This window comes from Tursiops truncatus, chromosome 10 (genome assembly GCF_011762595.2).
Source record: "Tursiops truncatus isolate mTurTru1 chromosome 10, mTurTru1.mat.Y, whole genome shotgun sequence".
Classification (NCBI taxonomy): Eukaryota; Metazoa; Chordata; class Mammalia; order Artiodactyla; family Delphinidae; genus Tursiops; species Tursiops truncatus.
In genome coordinates, this window is record NC_047043.1 from 40,917,756 (window position 1) to 40,937,366 (window position 19,611).

The 19,611-nt window shown below is 35.5% G+C and overlaps 1 protein-coding gene across 1 annotated transcript in view; it reads left to right on the forward strand.

Moving 5' to 3' along the window:
* MLIP (muscular LMNA interacting protein) overlaps nucleotides 1-19,611 on the forward strand; it is a 107,127-nt gene that overhangs the window by 55,724 nt on the left and 31,792 nt on the right. Inside the window, exons 10-11 of the mRNA XM_073787805.1 lie at nucleotides 6,459-6,503; nucleotides 17,948-18,076. Of these exons, the coding sequence (XP_073643906.1) occupies nucleotides 6,459-6,503; nucleotides 17,948-18,076 (174 nt within the window). The remainder of the gene's footprint in view (nucleotides 1-6,458; nucleotides 6,504-17,947; nucleotides 18,077-19,611) is intronic.

Below are 19,611 nucleotides of genomic sequence, written 5' to 3' on the forward strand. Positions count from 1 at the left end.
CAGTAAACTCCAGCTTAAACTTTGAATGAATAATTTCATATTTGGTGACAACTTCTAAGATGATAATGTTTAGTATATTTCTAATGTTTTAAATTATTTGCTTGCATGTAAATTAACTCATAATTTATCAGTTAATCTACAAGTGATTTTTTCTCATGGCACTCATTTTTAAAGAGTTTCCTTCCCTCTATGTAATGGAATGAATTTTCTAATTAAATTTCTATTTCATTCTGTTTTCACTCTATCATCTTTGGAGGGGAGTGTTATTTTTTTTTCTTTGCATTACACTTGCCTTAGTAAATGTTTATTATTTTTCATTAACTGCTACCAGTATAAATTCATTTCACTCATGTAATTCAAAACCACAGTATGCTTTCTTAATAAAGAGCAACCTCAGAAAATAGGGCAAATATTTGGACCTATTACTAGTTTATCAAAAAAACTGTCATTTGGAGTCACATTCTATTGATAACAACTTATTTAATAAACTCTCTACATTTAATAAGTTACTTTTAAGTGCCAGAGAATTAACAAAGACAGCTTTATTGAATATGATATAGCATAGAGGTAAAATCTCATTTTAATGAGCTTGAGGGACAGAAAAATATCATTACAGTGGAAGCATATTGCTTTAAAAATATCACAGAATATGAAAAATGTGTCAAACTTTATTAAGAATATTTCCCTCTATATATACAGATGTTCAAATAAAGGTCATCTTCTCCAATTAAGCCACCTCACACAGTCCCCTTGTTGCTATGCTTGGAAACGTTGCTATGCTGGAGTGTTTCGGAGGTGATGTGCCCAAATGCAGCCATAATTCTTAAGAGTAAGAGGTGAAAAATCCAATCTACTTAAATCCAGACATGGATCCAAATCTGCTTCTATAGGTTGTGACCAGAGATTTGATGAGTTATGAACAATATAAGCAAGAAATTCCACTCTACTGATCATTCTTCATTCTGTCTTTCTTTCCTTTTTTTTTTTCCACTGTTCAGAAATGTTTCCAAGGTATGCATGTGTGAGAGGGGATGAGGAGGGAAAGGAAGGTAATTATATAGGCTGAGCTAAATGAGGAAGAAGAGAAATGATTTAATGAGACATCCTTTATGCCTTGGTCCTTCTCTTCATCATTTTAGATGTCACCAAAAATGAAGGCGCCATATTTCAGCCACACTTCCCTTGATCTGATTTTTTATTCCTCTTTTGCACATGTAAACTGTGACTGTCGCTGGTCACTATGCCCTTTTATTCTACCTACCAATTATGTTCATAACAATGTGGAATCATCATTCCCTAAGTTACTGAGTCAAACTTTTTAAATACTTTCAACTCTACTTTTTATATTTAGACCTTTTGGGGACATATCACTAACTCATAATATAGCTCTTAGTGAGGTATTCATATAGGGTAAGGTCTACAAGTAGAATAAACAGTATGAAGCAAGAAAAATATAACGTCTCATACATATATCTCTCTGTCCTTGGTGCCTACCATGCTCACCATTGGATTCAACTTTTTAAAATTTTATTGAAGTGTAGTTGATTTACAATGTTGTGTTCACTTCTGCTGTACAGAAAAGTGAGTCAGTTATACATATATAGATTCTTTTTCATATTATTTTCCATGTTGGTTTATCACAGGATATTGAATAATTCCCTGTGCTATGCAGTAGGACCTTGCTGTTTATCCATTCTATATAGAGTAGTTTGCATCTGCTAATCCCCAACTTCCAATCCTTTCCTTCCCCACCTCTCCTCCCCCTTGGCAACTGCAAGTCTGTTCTCTATGTTTGTGTGTCTGTTTCTGTTTCGTAGATATATTCATTTGTGTCGTATTTTAGATTCCACTTATAAGTGATATCATATGTTATTTGTCTTTCTCTTTCTGACTTACTTTGCTTGGTATGATAATCTCTAGGTCCATACATGTTCCTGCAAATGGCATTATTTCATTTTTTCTATGGTTGAGTAATAAGCCATTGTATATATGTACCTCATCTTCTTTTGGATTCAGTCTTTTGAGTAGTGCCTTATGTACAAATAACAGGAATGTTCTCTAGATAAAGGGTAAGACAGTGTCTTATCATCTTATAATTTTATATTTCCTCAATGCCAAGCTCAGCAACTCAGGGATTATTAGAGGCTCTGTTGATATTTTAAGTTTTACCTTTTTGCTTGTCTGTAGATCAGTCTTATCTGGGAGAACTAAAATAATTCAATTAACACATTATCACTAATTAGAGTTCTTTGAGCCTTAAGAAAAGAAAACTCAGGACAATTAAAGTCAACAGAGAAAAGGTCAAAGAGAAACATTTTAATCCTATTGAATTGGATGTTATATTCAGGGAGGAGGGACATGACTGCTGAAAGGGAAAAAAATATTGCCCAAAGTAGAAGTGCATAGGGTAGAAGGCAAAAGTAACTGTTCAACACTTTTTACCTGATACAATTTGATTTTGTCCCAATCTCCCAAAAGGTGTCTGCTAGTGTGATGCCTGACACCCATGAGTCGAGAATGGGGAAAAGCTGTGGATTGCAAGGAAAAGCAAATCTAGACAACAGCTGAGGAGCTTGGATATACTTTATGTGCCTCTGGCATGAGGTCTTTGGAAGAAGAAAATGGTTTCTCCAAAGTGGGCTTGGCCTAAGTGGTGGCTTTTGTGTAGCAATTTATTTTTCAGTGGTTCTTAAATCTTCATTTCTTTCCTTAGTCTTAACTCTTTCAGTTTGCATATAACCTACCGCTTTAATAGGTTTTCTTTGAAATATGAAATTTTGACTTCCCAATTTTTTGACTGCTCTGTTTGTTTTAAAGTTTTGTTTGTTTCTTAATGGTGATATGCTGGTTAAAATCCTCCTACTCTATCTTCCTCTCACTTTTTTTCTTTTGTAATTAAAATGATGTCAAAGGCTGTAGAATACAGGTTATGGGATCTTGTTTCACACAAGAGTCATTCTTATACTCATCTCTAACCTTCTTCATGGTTAGTATTAGCGTGGATAGAACAAATGACTAAAAACATCAGTGCTGTTCAAGTCCAATTTCAAGTTTATTTTTAGGTACCTCATGTTGCTTCTCTTCCTTAGTTTAGTTGACCAACTGGCAGTTTTTTAAATATAGTAGCCTTCTCTTGCTACTCACCATTCCAATCTCAGCTCACCAGGAAATCTTTCTTTACTTTTCAAAAATCATTGCTGCAATATTGTAACATAACTATAGCTACAGAATTTAATAAACATTAACATGTATTGGGCAAGCAAAGGGAAGCTTCTCAAAGAGTTTGACACAACTGGGTTAGTTGAAAGCATCTGGTTATATTTGTGATGATACACATAAGCCAATATTCTTTTTCTCTGATAAAGGATCTGCAGTAGATTTATAAATATTAACTCTACCCTGAGGTTCAAATTTAATTCTGTTTTTTCCTCTAGGAATAGTTTCTCATAATAGTGATATGAAGTCCATTATATTAGATGAAATAAAACTGTACTGGGGATGTCTAAATCACCTTATTGTTATGTCATAATTCCCAGTGAAGAAATTTTGGGGACTTTTGGAGACTGGATACTAAGATATTTGTGTTTTTCCCTAATTTAATTAATGTGTTTGCCTGAGCACTTTCTCTTTTTTCCCTATGATAGTTTGGTATTATTTAGCACAAAGTACTGAAAAATGTTAGTAATATAGTTAAATTGTGCAAATACTTTATTTTTAGTGTGTGACTTCTTTTTTCCTATAAGTATTGAGGTAAAAATATAACTATATTTTGTTCCTGTCAAGATACATTCAGTTCAGCATATTTCATAGAAGTCATTTAACTTAGGGAATTCATAGAGAATTCTCTCATTACTGCAATAATGAATTAACCAAAAGGAAAAGATCCTAAGACATTAGAAGAAATCGTTATTACTCATATTACATTATGAGGTTAAAAATGAAACCCTAGGTGAATTGAAAAATCACTGGGATAGGCATTCTGCAGGGTAATTTTCTGCAGCACAGAATAACCATGAACCTCAGCGCATGGTAACCTGGTCCACAGCAATTAGAGGTGGGGAGAAATTAGCCAGGACATACTGCTGCTGTAGAGCAAGCAGGGATGGCAGTGAGCAGTGACCATCCTGGTGAAGAATGTCATTAGTCAAAAAATCAAAAACAAACCATGTTGGACACAGTATGAGAAGGACAGCAGGCGCCTGGTCGTTATGTTTGGTGACTCACACTCTTATGTACTTGGCAATACCATAGGAACCACTCAGCTTTCAGTTATCATTCACTTCTCAGAGAGTAAAAGCAATATTGACACATCTGTCATAACCCCGAAAATATCTGCAATTTCAAAAAGAATAGAGATAGTGTAGGAACACAACTTTATCATGTGTCAGCCAAGTATATTTATGATTGTGCATCTGTATGTTGACCACTTCCCTGATGTGGAAGCCTGGTCTCCCATTCAAGGGCAGCAAAGCTTGAGAAAACATAACTATTAAAAAATATATATGTAACCCAATCTAAAAGAAAGAAAGAGTAACTGTGAGTGTCAGAAATGAAGAGGGAGCCCCAGGTGGGAAAGTTAAGAAGAAGCTTAAGCTCTGGGGGAACACAGGTATGTCAGAACCCAGGTGACAGTAGCCAGGAGCTTAGAGTTTAACTTTCACTATATAATGAGTCAGAGCTGTGGATGAATCCTTTGTGTGCATCCAGGAGCCTAGAAGGCCACATGGCCATGAAGCATGTGATAGAAATAGACATAAATCCTCCCACCATCTTTAATTTACACTCTTGGGTGGTAATATAGTCATCCATGAGAAAATGGGTCCTAAACCTGTGAAAGTTGAAGATGTGGGGACCTGCCACCCTGTAAGTTCAGGAATATGAGGGTGATGAAATAAAACGGAAACTGGTCCAGAATCAGTGAAATACCTGGGACCCCATTAGGGCAAATGTGAAATGTATTGTAGGCATGGTTTCCCAACCCAGGGTTTCTCAGATACCTACAGAAATCATCACTGAAATTACCCTGACTGAAGAGGAGCTCAAAATCAAAAGTAAAAAGCCATCAAATGAGTAAAGAACATCATGGGGCAGAGGCATGAAGGAGAGTCAGCAGGTACAAGAAACAAGGGATTTAGCCAAGAGAGATTATAGAAAAATCTGGAATGAATTTATAAATATAATAAAATGTTGAAATAGTTAAAAGGAATTACAGATACCATAAAGAAGATTTGATAAAGAACCAAATTGAACTTCTAGAAGTTAAAAATAATGTCATTAAAATATAAAATTCAATGGCCATGTTAAATGTATTAATATACTGCTGAAGAAAAATGTGTCAGCCGTCAGACTTATATGTGGAAACGATCAGGAATGCAGCATAAAGAGATAAAAAATATGACAGGGAATTTTATAGAGATGGAGAATGGATTCAGAAGACCCAACATATATTTAATCAAAGCTCCAAAGAAGAGATTAGATATAATGGGAGAGAGGCAATATTTGAAGTAATTCCTGGAGAATTTTCCAGAAATGAAGAAAGATATGTATTCTCAGAATGAAGGACTACACCAAACCCCCAAAAAGGATACATAAAAAGAAGTCCATGCCCAGACACATCATAGTGGAATTACAGAATGTCATGGAGAAAAATCTTAAACACTAAGCAAATGTGAAGACGGATGATCCAAGTTATGACGTTTACATTGACAGCAGTAACAGAAGTCAGAGCAAGTGGGCAGTCCTCAGAATGCTGGGAAATAATAACTATTACCTTAGAATTCTATGTCCAAGTACACTCTCATTCAGGATGAGAACAAAATAAAAACATTTTCAGACAAAGCCCAAGACAGGAAGTTCTGAAAAAACTACCAGAGCATTTACTTCAGCAAGAAGGAAACTAAATCCAGAAGAAAGGAGTGAAATTCAGGAACCAAGGATGATGAAACAATATTAGCCTCCTCTTTAATTTAAAGCAATTAAAAATTTTTTTCATGAAAACTATTTTCTAATATGAGTAATTTAATGAAAAAATCTGTTATTTGTTTCATTTTGCTGTACATAAATATAAGTAGCTAACAATGTTGGTAAGTTTGAGTAAAATATGGAGTATACAGAGCATGACATATTACAACACCTTGAAGAATTTTTTATGTCTTACGCTAGTACTTGTGTTAAGATGTTAAGGAAAAGCAACATAGAAAACATCATATTTACTATTATGTGAGCTGAATAAAAATGTGTAAGAGAAATATTGTAAGGCAATGTACAAAAAATGTAAAAAAAAATCATTTTTTGGTGGCATAATGGTATTTTTTCTTTTACTTAATACCTGTCAAAATTCTACAAGGGACATGTATTATTTTAGCAATAAAAAACTTCAGAATACTTGAAAACATAGATATATTATCTTACTAAATTATGAATTTCACTAAATAAACACTATGTTTATAATTTTGCAGGCAAACCTCGCCTCACCATCTTCTACGGTATCTGAGAGTCAGCTGGTACGTATCCTCTTACTAGACATAGACCTGGTACTTTAGAAAATTCTGATCTTTTAAGACAGCTTTATATAAACAAATGTGAACTGAGAACAAATTGACTGTATATAAGTTTATTTGCTTACTTGTCTAGTAAAAGTTCACCGATGCTTTACTAAAGCTCCATGTGGTTGTTTTGCAAGTCACAGACATACATAAAAACATATATAGAACTTATTTGCCAGTAACTTGCATCCTAGTAGTGGTGTTACGATAGAATGGGCAAGGCCAGAAGGAAGATGCAGATGGACGTTAGAGACAAGGACTCACTTCCGGATGGGAGAGATCAGAAAAGGGTTTAAGGACAATGTAGCCTTTGATCATGTAGAGTAGGTTCTGCAATTGAGGAAATGAGATATTTCAGACAGGAAGATTAGCATGTGGATGATCTAGACCAGGGACGAACAATAGAAATATAGTGTGAACCTCAAATACAAGCCACATTTGTAATTTAAAATTTTCTAAGAGCCACGTTAAAAAAGTAAAAAGAAATAGGTCACATTAATTTCAATAATATATTTTATTTATATACATATTATCATTTCAATATATAATCAGTATAAAATTGAGATTATTTTACATTCTTTTTTTGGGGGTAAAGTCTTTGAAATCTGCTATGTATTTTACATTTACAGCATACCTCAATTCAGGCTAGCCACATTTCAAGGGCCCAACAAGGGGGCTGGTGGCTACTGTGTAGGACAACACAGATGTAGGCTCTAGAATCTGTTATTTATAGATAAAAATTTGATTAAGTAGGAAAATTACTTTTTCTAACAGTGTTTTGTATTATTGTTACAGTGATGAGCAAATTGGAACCATGATATGTTACCTAGATATTATTAAATATTTTCTTTATTATCTTTTAATTTTTATTGTTTATAATTAATTATAAACACCTTCAGTAAAATCGAATGAAAATATCTAGTAAAGCACTGTAAGACATTAAGAAGACAAAATCGGTTTAATACTGATTTTTCCCCCTATTTTAAGCAATTATTTCTGTGTCCTACATCCATAGCCAACAAGTCATCTTGTCATTATCATGCCAAAATGACAATGATATTTTTATTTGTAGTGCTGGGAAATCATAAAAAGTGTAGTTTGACTCTTAAAATAGCATGATTGAAGCAAATGGCTTAGGCATGTTGGTGTTTATACATGCAGTGTGTATATGGGGTGTGTTTGCGTGTGTGTGCATGTATGTGTGTGTGAAGTGTTATTTTAGTGTCAGTTGATTTAGAATAGTGGGCATCAGTATAGGATAGTTGAAAGAATGCTGGAACGGGGCCAGGAGACCCATCTTTTACTTCTTGCTCTAACGCTAACTACTGGGCTGATAGTGGAGAAGTCAAGAATCTGGGAGACTGGGCTTCAATCTTCTAAATGAACAACGATTATACTCTGTCCAAGCCTCTCTAAGGCAGTGAGTCCATGGTTACTAGTTCAGGGGAGCAAAGGAGTTGCCATGGAAATAAGAGGTACAATAACATTGTGAAGTTGAACAGTTTCCCACTTTAGTATGGAACTATTGTTACAACTATTTTAATATTTAAAATAATGATATATGTACTCGTTTCTTGAGAGTAATGTGTGAAAATTAAAAAATATTTTGTATACTCAACATAGATACAACAGATTTTAGATGTTGAATGTGTGTGAATATATATTATCAGACTGACATATACATATATAGATAGATAGATAGATAAATATCAGTTCTTGACAATATTTTAAGAAACTATTTCAAAGAAGCAAATATAGATAATGATTTCATAAATTAAGACATAGTATAAATGACCCATTGGAAATGTAATAAGTGAACTTTTTTGGCCAAATAATTCTATGAATTTGATGTTTGTGTTCTGAGAAAAATACGAAGTGTTGCTTTGACTGACTTTGATGATATTATTTTTGCATTTACTTTAGACATTTTCTCTAGAGAGTTCAAGGAATTTCTTAACCAAGTTTTAAATTAAGTTTTAATACCAAAATTCACTTGAGATCTAGGTAGGTTTGTGAAGGGATTATTATCAAGCAGGCTATCACACACAAAAAGAACATCTCTTGGATGGATGTAATTATTCAATTCAATCACTGACTTCTACTTCATGATATTAACCCTGTATTTACATTCTGTGAGTATAGAATAGAGTAGAAGTAATTGCATGCAAGGGATGCTATATGGATTTGCTTTTTTAAGGATTTGTAATATTTTCACTCCTAAGCATTGTAATTTATGAATGAATTATATTTTTATGAATGGATTTCCAATATTTGCCATCATGAACTCTCTTCAGGGTTAAGTTCTGAGTAATTTCAGTAAATAAGAATGCCTTTGAAAAACAAATATGTATATATACACACACAGTATGTGTGTGTGCTTATAACATATACTATACATATAGATGCCATATGACAGATAATTCTGATAGCACACACACACATATACATATTGCTTTCTGTTTATATGTGTGTGTACATGTGTATAGCATATAAATACAAGATTTTGGGGAACACATGATAGATTATAGTTAAATTATGTAAGTAAATATTGTATGTTTTGCATAAAGTAAGCAATTAAAATTATTTGATTCCTATTTTAGGGGAGAAATGTAATAAATTGAAGTGAAAATAAATGTTGAATTGCTATGATAGCACAAGCTTAACACAGAAACCATTTTGCTTTTGAGCTTTGGCTTTTTAAGAATATATCATGTTTTCATACTTTTTCTTTTTAATGTGGCTTAGCTATTTGCTTGTTTACATTGCAACTGTACCCATTCAACACTGGAAGGAAAAAAAGAAATATGACCTTGCCCATTACTCTTAAAATATTTCCACCGTTTACTCTGAAAACCAAATTATGTAGCGTTAGGCTCAGAGAGAAGTGTTTTGGGGGTCCTTATGAAACTAGTTCACCATTTTGTGCCTCAGTTTCTCTTCTTCTATTAAACAGTAATGCAGTACATCAAAACTGGGAAGGACTTAGAGATGAGGATGTTTTAAATACACATCTAGAAAAAATGGAGGTTGGGACAACTACCCTGTCAACCTGAAAGCGTTTTTGTAAGGCTCACATATCATAAAATGTAAAGTTGCCAATGTAGCCCTGTACATATGGGGTGGGGGATGTTATTATTGCATATAAAGTCTCTGAAATATTATCTCTGAGATTTAACGAGTGGCCATTTTTTACAGATAAAGAAACAGAGGGTCACAGAGTTTGAGTAGATCAACTAAGATCACAGTGTTCGTGGTCATCTTTGTTCCGCGTGACTTTCAAAAGGAATCATTATTGATTTTAAATAATTCAAGGGGAATAAAAAAGGCTGATGAAGGAGTTGGGAAATAGGGCCTCTGCGGAAGTGTGACTTCCACCGGCACATGTGATCATTTTCTGAAGAGAAGGGGCTGAGTAGGATCAGTTAGGGTCCTGAGGCTTCACACCTGTGGATAGTGCATCCCCTGGCATCAGAAAGGGAACAAAAGGAAAGGAAGATTCCGGATCTAGGCTGAACCTTCACAAAGCTTTCCTAATTGCTGAGCTGACTCATCATAATATTAACAGAGGCTGGTGGGGTCTCTTTTCTCTGGGTAGGAAAACAGGTTAGGCTTTATAGAATGGGTAAACACTGGTCTTCCTTGGCAATAGGTAAGGGAACCTGGTTTAGGAGACATTTGGCTTTTGCTTTTGAAATTTCATGCCATTACAAAATGCTCATTGTTGCCCAAGATGGAATACTGAATTTAGAGAGTACAAAACAATAGATTTAAAAAATAAACCACATGGTTATATATAGGTAAAAGCAAAATGGAGCTTACTGGAACACTGTACAGAAGAGGCGCTTAACCTTGCAGATACTTTGTTCCCAGTTCTGAAAGCCAACTGATGTGTCCTGTTTTAGTGGTGCATGACTGATCTTTCTAAGGGCCCTTGAGGTCTCTGTTGTTCAGAAAATGCAGCCCTGAAAGCTTTTGCATAGAACTAATGTCTTCTTCAAGCTTGAAGGTGGTTTGTCCTTGACTAATTTTCCTTGACACTACAAGCTCAAGTGCTACAGCATTTATCATGTATGCCTCTTCAGGTCTGAGTCATGCTATTTTCTTTTAACTGTTGAAATATTTTAAACTGGCCAATCTGTGTTGTGTACGTTCCAAAAAATATTTTTGGAGTTGTGAGCTGTGGTTTATAATTATTGAAATCCTGCATACGTTTATTTTAATACAGCTATCATAGTAATTATAAAATATATTTTTGGAAAAAGTTCATCAGATAAGTATTTTCCTGGGTAGTCTAGATCATTTGGTATCAATACTCTGTATTATATAATACAAAGTGCAAAAACAGGAAAAAGGAAAGGTTTTTTTTTTCCTTTCAATTTCCTTTTATATTTTTTCTTTACAAATTTCTGTCACGCATATGATCTCCTTAGATTCACACAATCATGTTGTGAGTTAGTATGGCATTGATTGTTATTTCCATTATTCTGATGGAAAAAATCCTGAAGTCTAGATATCTACCATGTGTCAACAGTCTCACACCTAATGGGTGGTATTAAAAACTGTCTGCCCCCTCCTCCCTAATCTTGGAAACTTTACTCTGTACTATAGTGTTTTAAAATGTTTCTTTGAGGGGAAAAAAAAAAAAGCTTAAGTATTTGCTTCAAGCATATAATATTTTTATTAAAAAAAAGAATTAGAGTTAATAAATTTTTATTAATTGTGAGTGAATCAGCTAAATAATTTAGAAAATATTGCTTTTGTCAACAGTCTTGACTAGGAGAATGTTTTTGAGTTTCTCTGAGCTTGTTGCCACAGAAATTCTAAAGAAAAAAAAATAACACTGGAGAATATAGACAAGACAGAAGCAAATGGCTAAAAGAAGCAGTGATGGTACTTTCACAAACTCCTTGGATCCATCAAATTAGTCAGACTCACAGAATTTTCTATATGATGTGTTTTATTACTTTCTTGCTTTTTTTTTTTACACATCTTATTTCTTCAAAAAGATAGAAATAAACCCTTGAAAACTGGGATCCTATTCTTTATTTCTTTTCTTTTCTCATCACATGACTCCAGAGCTTACTACTTCAGTCAAAGGCAATTAAAAACACTAGTCCACTAGTTGGAGTTAATTTATGAAAGATGTGGTTCTAAGAAGGCATTATCCATATAATGGATTCTCTAGGTCAGTGTTGACAGTTAATTTTCAACTTTGGTCTCCAGCCAGAGGCAGTACCAACTTGTTGTCATAGAATTATGATTATAAGTTCCAAAGGACAGAAACAATATCTATTTTCACAGTGCCCGAGTAGCAATATTCAAGGATAAGTGTATACTTGATGAATTATAAACACAAATGAATAGTGGGATCAGTGCCCTACAGGCCATTAAAACCTGCCCCCAGGCCCCGGGACTCCACATACTGTATCTCTTGGACTTTTTCTCCCTTAAGACTAATAATAGAGTTAGATGTGATCGCCCAAGTTCCACCCACTCTTGAATTCTCCAAAGAAGATTATGTCATTTTCTTCCATGTTAAGACCTAACGCTTATCACTGCAATCAAATAGGGGGAAAAAGAAATGATTTTTTAAAAATAGAGTTAAAATCTTGCAAAGTCCTTAAAGATGTGGCCTCTGGTCCCTGGTCTTGACTTCCTGTATCATTGGAGATGATAACTTCAGCTTTCTACTCTTTCTTATCTCTGAGGGTGGAGCTCACCAACTCACATTCATTCTTCTGGTCCCCTAGGGGTGAAAGGCACGTAGATCTTCTATCTGGCGAAGTTCCTTCTTCCTGGTTATACTGTAATCAAAAAGTCAGTCCAGGAAAAATAAGGGGAGACCCATACTGGATCATAGCCAGCATATTGAACTTCTGCCTGTCAATTAGTTTATTCATCCTTCAAATGTCTATTTAGCATCTATTAGGTTCCCAGCACAGTTCTAGGTTTTGGAGAGATAACAGTGAACAAAACAATGATCTCTGGTCTCACAGATCTTAAATACATTCTAGTGGAGGAAGGAAGAAAATAAACATAAACTGAGTTCAGATTGTGTTAAGTACTATGGAAAAAAAATAGGGTGAGTAAGAGGAGGTGGGGATTGATATTTTACATGGGTCATTAGGGAAAACCTGTCTGCTAATAAGGTGGCATTTGAGCAGAGACTTGAAAAATTGAAAGAGAGAGTCCTGGAAAGGGAGAAGAGAGTTCCAGACAATACAAAGAGCAGATTCAAACTCCCAGAGTAGGGAACACAGTGTGTGCCAGAGTGGAGAGTGAGGGAGAGAGAGGGGCAGTAGCAGGAGACAAGATTGGAAAGGGAGAAGCTGGTTGGAGAGTGAAAGATTAGGTCATATGGAGCCTTGTAGGCATCATCCTGCAGGCATTGTAAGGGTTTGGGTTTTTACTCTAAGTGAGAAGATGAGGAATTTCAGTGCTTTGACTGGAGTCCTGTGACATGGCTTGATTTACTCAGTGATTGTTCTGTGCTTAACTCACCTGAATTGTGAGCCCTCTGAGTACAAGTGTTATGTCTTATTCATCTGGGTAGACACTACAGTTACTGACATAGAATAGGTCTCACTTGGCAAAATGCCTGCAGAGAGCATCTGAGAGATGGTCTGATAGAGGAATGCTTCAGAGCTCCAAGACAATGGTTGCTTTGTCTTTAAGGCACTTCAAAAATGTCAAGAATACATACATATATGTCATACATACGTATATGTCAAGAATACATGCATACATACATGTATATATATGAATACATATATGTATACATATATATGTATAGCAACATATACATATATATGTATAACTGAATCACTTTGCTTTACACCTGAAATTAACACAACATTGTAAATCAACTATACTTCAGTTTTTAAAAAAAGACTTTATCAGTATTGTGCGAACTACTCTTCTCATCAAAGCAAATGGAGAGCAGAATTGTCCATGACTGTTGGGATCTAGCACTCTTGGAATTGTGTCAAGAAGAATATAAACAGGCAGACTCCGCATCCAATAAAAGCCCATATGTACTCCTGGCTCTAATGAGGTTCTCAGATTTTAAAACTTACAATAACAGAATCACAGTATTCTGTTATCAGAATCACAGTATTCTGGTTCCAGTTAAAAATAAAACATCTGCCTACCCTTTTCTGCAATGATAATGCTTTTTTTCTAAAGGTGGGGGAAATATTTTACTAGCAAGAATGAAAGATTAACCTTTTTTTGTTTTCAAAATATAGCTCCAAAAGAGGGGGGAAAAGTCTTACATCCAGTGTAAATCAGTTCTCAGGAGGTTCATCACAATACATTGAAATTTGCTATTTGGAGAACCTTCTTGTTGTTCTTTCTGTGCTCCTTTTGCTGACTATGGGAGTCATTACCTGTTTTTATTTCTCCACGTAGGCTGGAACGAAAATTATGGTGTTGCTTTCCCTGGCATTGTAAGAATGACATTTGTTTGTATCACTCACGAGTCTAGCTGGATCTTTCGATTCTTTAGCAGCTAAAAAATGAAGGAAGGGCCTCCTCGGGTGAGTTTAGTTGTCATGTTGCTGTCAATGATCGTCTTAGAGTAGCTCACCTTTTTAGAGTCTTCTCACTTGTTAATCTAATTTCCTTTGTTTTTGTTTGGATGCAGACTTAGCAAATTAGGTTTGCCAGAATTAGCGAACCAGTCTACTTAGAGTCTGAAGATACCAGGTGACTATGAGCAAGGAGGCAGCATAGATTAGGAATTGATAAAGGACAGTCTGTTCTAAGACTTATGCAATAACTTTGTGTGGTGTGGTTCTTGAGGAGGCAGGAATGTAAATAATCAAATGTGCCATTATTCATTATTAAAGGACCTAATCATGCAGGAGGATTAGGATCCTTTAGTTGATGGTCCAGACAGGTCGAATGGCTTTCTTCCAAGGTCATACAGTCTATTAACACTATTGCAAAAATCAAAATCTATGTCCTTATACTTTCCCCCCACCAATATCATGCTGCTTCTTGGGACTGGATTTTATACCAAGTCCAGAGAAATATCAGTATAAATTTTGACGTCTGGCTGTGCAAACTACAGAATCCTTTAGGAGGCTAAATGTAGTGTTTGTGCCCTGCTTAAGGTAAGAAAAACTGGATTTACTAAGACTAGTGAAAAGAACAGTAAAATGACATGTAATAAGTTAACCATGGCCTAAGTCATGAATGTGGCAATTGGCAGTGGAAATAAAACAGAAGCAATGGATTTAGAAGGAATCAAAAACATAAAAATACTAGGACTTTGTTAGTGATTGCCCAGAGGACGTTATAGAGAGGTGGGTGTTTAAAAATCATGTTAAGTTTCTCTCTATGCTGTTTCTCTCCCTGTCTCTATCTCTGGAGTAGACATCAGAGTAATTAAAACCCTGGGTTTATGATCAGACTAGACCTGGATTAAACCTCGACTTGTTCACATATTAACTGTATGGCTTTGGCATGTGACTGATTCTAAGTCTCTCACAGGGTTGTTGATAAGGAATTGATGAGATAATCAATTTAAAATATTGAATGTAGTGCCTGTAAGATATGGAATCTGGGTCTATGGGATAATGATGATGTCATTATCTGCAATGAATCCTCAAGTGTTTTGAGGCTGGTTTCAAACCATGTGGAATGGTATGAGCAAGGTGCAGAGGCTGCCATATACAGGATTGATCAGTGTACCATGGTTTATGGAGAGTACATGAGGCTCAGAATTGGGCCAACAAGGTTTGAGTTTCAATTTGACCAAAGGCCGACACACAGTTAGGTGTGAAGGGTATGGTTAAAGGTTATAGGGCAGGGCTTCCCTGGTGGCGCAGTGGTTGAGAGTCCGCCTGCCGATGCAGGGGACATGGGTTCGTGCCCCGGTCCGGGAAGATCCCACATGTTGTGGAGCGGCTGGACCCGTGAGCCATGGCTGCTGGGCCTGTGCATCCGGAGCCTGTGCTCCGCAACGGGAGAGGCCACAGCAGTGAGAGGCCCGCGTACCGCAAAAAAAAAAAAAAAAAAAAAAGGTTATAGGGCAGGAAGTGTGAACAATGTCAAAGGCAAACTATGTTTAGTCTTCCTTTGCCTGGAGTTGGCTTCCCTGTCCATGAAATGTTGGCTGGTAAGTGACAGCAAGTTATGGTGCAGGAATAAAAACAGGACTAAGGAAAGAGGTAATGAATATAATGGAAGAATTGGGGCAACTGTATTGAGACCAAATACGCAAACTAGAATGAGGAAAATTCAGAGATTTCAGGTAGACCAAAGCCTAGGAACACAGAGTCCAAGAAAAGAGCAGGTGGAAATAGAGGAAATAGGGAAAGAATCCTTGTTCAATTGCCAGACAACTATCAAATCCAGGAAATTCATAACAAAAAAAGCATCAAACCTGGCAGAGAAATAAGCATGAAGGGTCAGTAACTGATTCTGATATTAAAGCTACTTGATATCCAGCCAACCAGAGGACTGTCTTTTCTGGATTCACCCTGGAGGATGATGATCCCGAGAGAGATGATCTGAGTGGAAGTTTCCAGGCCAGGATGACCCAGAACATCCACCTGCTAGCAATGCAGGAACCAGGGCATCAAGTTTCTCTGGCAGGGGGATTCTCACAGCATATCAAGTGCTTCTGGTCAGATTTCTTCCCTCTGCTTTCATCTTTTGGCTGGTGCCACCAAGTTTAGTGTCTAAACTTCCGTGTTGGTTTTAGAACCCAGTAAGCCCTGAGTACCGGAGTTGTACTGATTGCCTGCTTCCCAAAGGAGCAGGAGAGAAGGTACAAGAGTAGGAGCAGCAGGAAGGAGAAATGAAACAGGAAGTCACGTGGAAAAGAGAGACAGGAAATCTGGACAGTTTCGGATCATGACCCAGGTATCAGGCGTCTCCCTATGACAGGTGACTGTAGAAATCAGCACCTGCTTGAGCTTTGCTCTCGTGCTGAGTTCATTGGAGGATATTACTCTCATATGTATACTCAACTGTGTGACGTCATGCATAACTCGTTGTTACTTGCTCATCTTTTCCCCTGGAGAGAAATCAGAGTTTCTTAAGTGGGAGATATTTCCCTGCCTGGGGAAGATAGAGATTTTTTTCTCAATCTTTATTCCCCCAGTTGGCATAGATATGAAAGCCAGCTGGGAAAATATGGGTTGAAAAAAATATTGCAGAGTGGCATTTATTCAAGACTCAAAACATAACGGGTGGCTTATAGGGCAGAGAGATAGATGTCCTCCCTTAAGGCTTAATTCGAGAGCATCAGCACAGACTGAGGAGAGCTAATTTACTATTTTCTGAAAGGAAATGGGCTTGAGAAGAATGATTACAGCAAAATGCTCAAAGAGAAAAAGCATCACAACTTTTTACTGAATTCTTGTTTGGGATTTTTTTTGTAAACTTATCAATCATTTTGTGACATTTTACAGTGTAACGAGATTTTGGTGTTTGTGAAACATCATTTTGAAATTGCCCCAAACTAGATTCTTCTCTCTCTCTCTCTCTTGTCAGACTGACATTGGGTACAAATCCACGAATCTGAAATGACTGGTCTATTCACTCAAACTCTTTTGATTGCAAGTTATAGAAGTCAAACTGAGTTGGAAAAAAAAAAGGGAATTTTGTGTAAAAGAAAAGGAAAATCTTAGGAAGCCTCAGAGAAGAAATTCAGCTGGGTCCCAGGAATGTTTTGGAATTCAATTCTGGAGAGCCCTCAAGTGTGTCTCTTCTCCATACACTTTGCTGTATTTTTCTTGGTCTCATCAGATCTGCTTTTATGGCAGATTAAGTCTTTCCCATAGCTCCCAAATCCACGTATTATAATTTCAGTCTCCCAGCATGGCTGCAGAGCAGTTTAAAGCAGTGTTCCATATTCATGGAAGAGAACATCTGTTTGCTACCCAGCCCCCAGTCCCTTGTGTCAGAAAGCCACCCTTGGTTTCATCATACACAGTCTGAACATGACTTCTGGGATTTTAGGGTTTCCAGAAAAAGAAAGTTGTTTTGGGCTTGCTGGATTGTACTAGATTCGTCTATCCTATCATGCCCCAAATTAGTACGCTGTCTGGCACCGAGGATGCTCTCAATAAATATTTGTCAAATGAAATATTTATTGACTGAATACACTGGCAAGGATATAGGAACATGTTTGACTAGATAAAAGAAGATGTTTTTGCATTTTGAACGTCACAATAGTAGATCTTAATGAGTTGATTGTGCTGTAACAGGTAACTAAAACTAGTTACATTAGTTAAAAATCATTTGATTTCTAGATGTTTTTATGTATTTATAAAATCATTTTAAAATAAAAAAATTGCTGTGAGAATATATGAATAACTTAATATACCTATGTATTCATTTTAATAGTATTTTTTCCTTTATTTTTTAAAAATTTGATATTCATGAAGACGAAGCCTGGAGTAATTCGCCCCGTACCTGTAAAATCAAAAATATTACTGAGAAAAGAGGAGGAAGTCTATGAACCCAACCCTTTCAGTAAATACCTGGAAGAGCACAGTGACTTCTTTTCTGATCAGGTGAGTGTGCATATGAGAAAGTCTTTGATATTTGGATAAATAACTGTACAAAATATAGAGATGCCTCTATGAATATGGTGTGTGCAAGAAAATATTTGTGATTGGAATATCCTTAGTAATAAAAAATATCTATTTTTTTACATAATAAAACAATTCTTAAGTATTTTCAGGATGATATTTTGAAGTATTTAAATGTTTTTTCCTAAAATTTTTCTACCTATTGTTGGTATTGTTTTGGGGACCAAGATATTACTTCTTATAAAGACATCATGGAGTCACTGATTAAATGAGTCATATAGGTGCTGCAGTCTTAGTTCTAATATCTGCTTCCTTTTGAAGTAATGCAATGCTTTAGGTTTGGTATATTAGTACATTTGACAGAAGATCTATTGTTTCGATTCATATCAACATAATAGAGATGATGTGATACCCTAGATTGAGTGTTACTAGATAGGGAATAAGGGCTTAAGTTCTTTTAAGGCATCATTGTTTTTTTGGTTTATGTGCAAAAAAGGTATACTATCTTCCCCTTATATATCCTATATGTTGAAGAAGGTATAATGGAAGGTTGTTGATGGTGCTTTATAAAATATTCAGGAAAAACATGAAAATATACATTTATGCAATATAAAATTTCATAAATTATCTCAAAGGGAAACCTTACATCCTTATTCGTCTTCTTCAAATGCAACAAAGCGACATGGGTTATATATTTTATATCTCAAATATTATTACATGCTTCAGCAATGCAAGCAATCCAGAAATCTTTGTGGGTACAACCAGGATACGCAAGATCACCACCACATTTGGTAATCTATAATAGAATAGACTTGCAAAAGAATGTAAGGTGCTATACTCTTTTTAAAGTTCAGTTGGAAAATGATAACTAACAATATTCTTGAAAATAGAAATTACGGTCATATTTGTGAAGCATAAGAAATATCTTGTCTCGTATTATACTAGCTCTATGACACTGAGCAAGGTATTTCATCTCGCCCAGTTTGTGTCTTAATGCATAAAATGAGGCATTCAGAAGAGGTACTTTTTAAGGATCCTTCAAATTCTAAAATCTGGGTTATTTAAAATCTAAGAACTGTGAGTAGGCTAAAAGCCTTGAAAAAGTTCATTATAAATACTTTCTCATGCTTAGCTACAGTTTTTATTTATAAAATGGAGATGATAATGTTTTCTGCTTATTTATATATACTTTGTGAAGACTGATAGGATTTCAATAAGTTAAGCATTTTTAGGAGACTAATATCATTGAAAATGATAATTAGAGGCAATTATTCTCATTTTATAAAATAAAAGGGAGCCCTTAATTAATTAAATTAAATAGGGAAATCTTATTGATATATAAGGTGTGTTCACTAAATCTGCACATAAAAGAAATGGAAATTCCTGTTTGGAAGGCATATTTCCATCATCAATGAAAATATTCATTATATATCTATTGCTTATATGACACTGATATTTTAGAGGCTTAATGTGACATTCTAGACAGTATGGGATTATTATAAAAATTTATAGAAGTA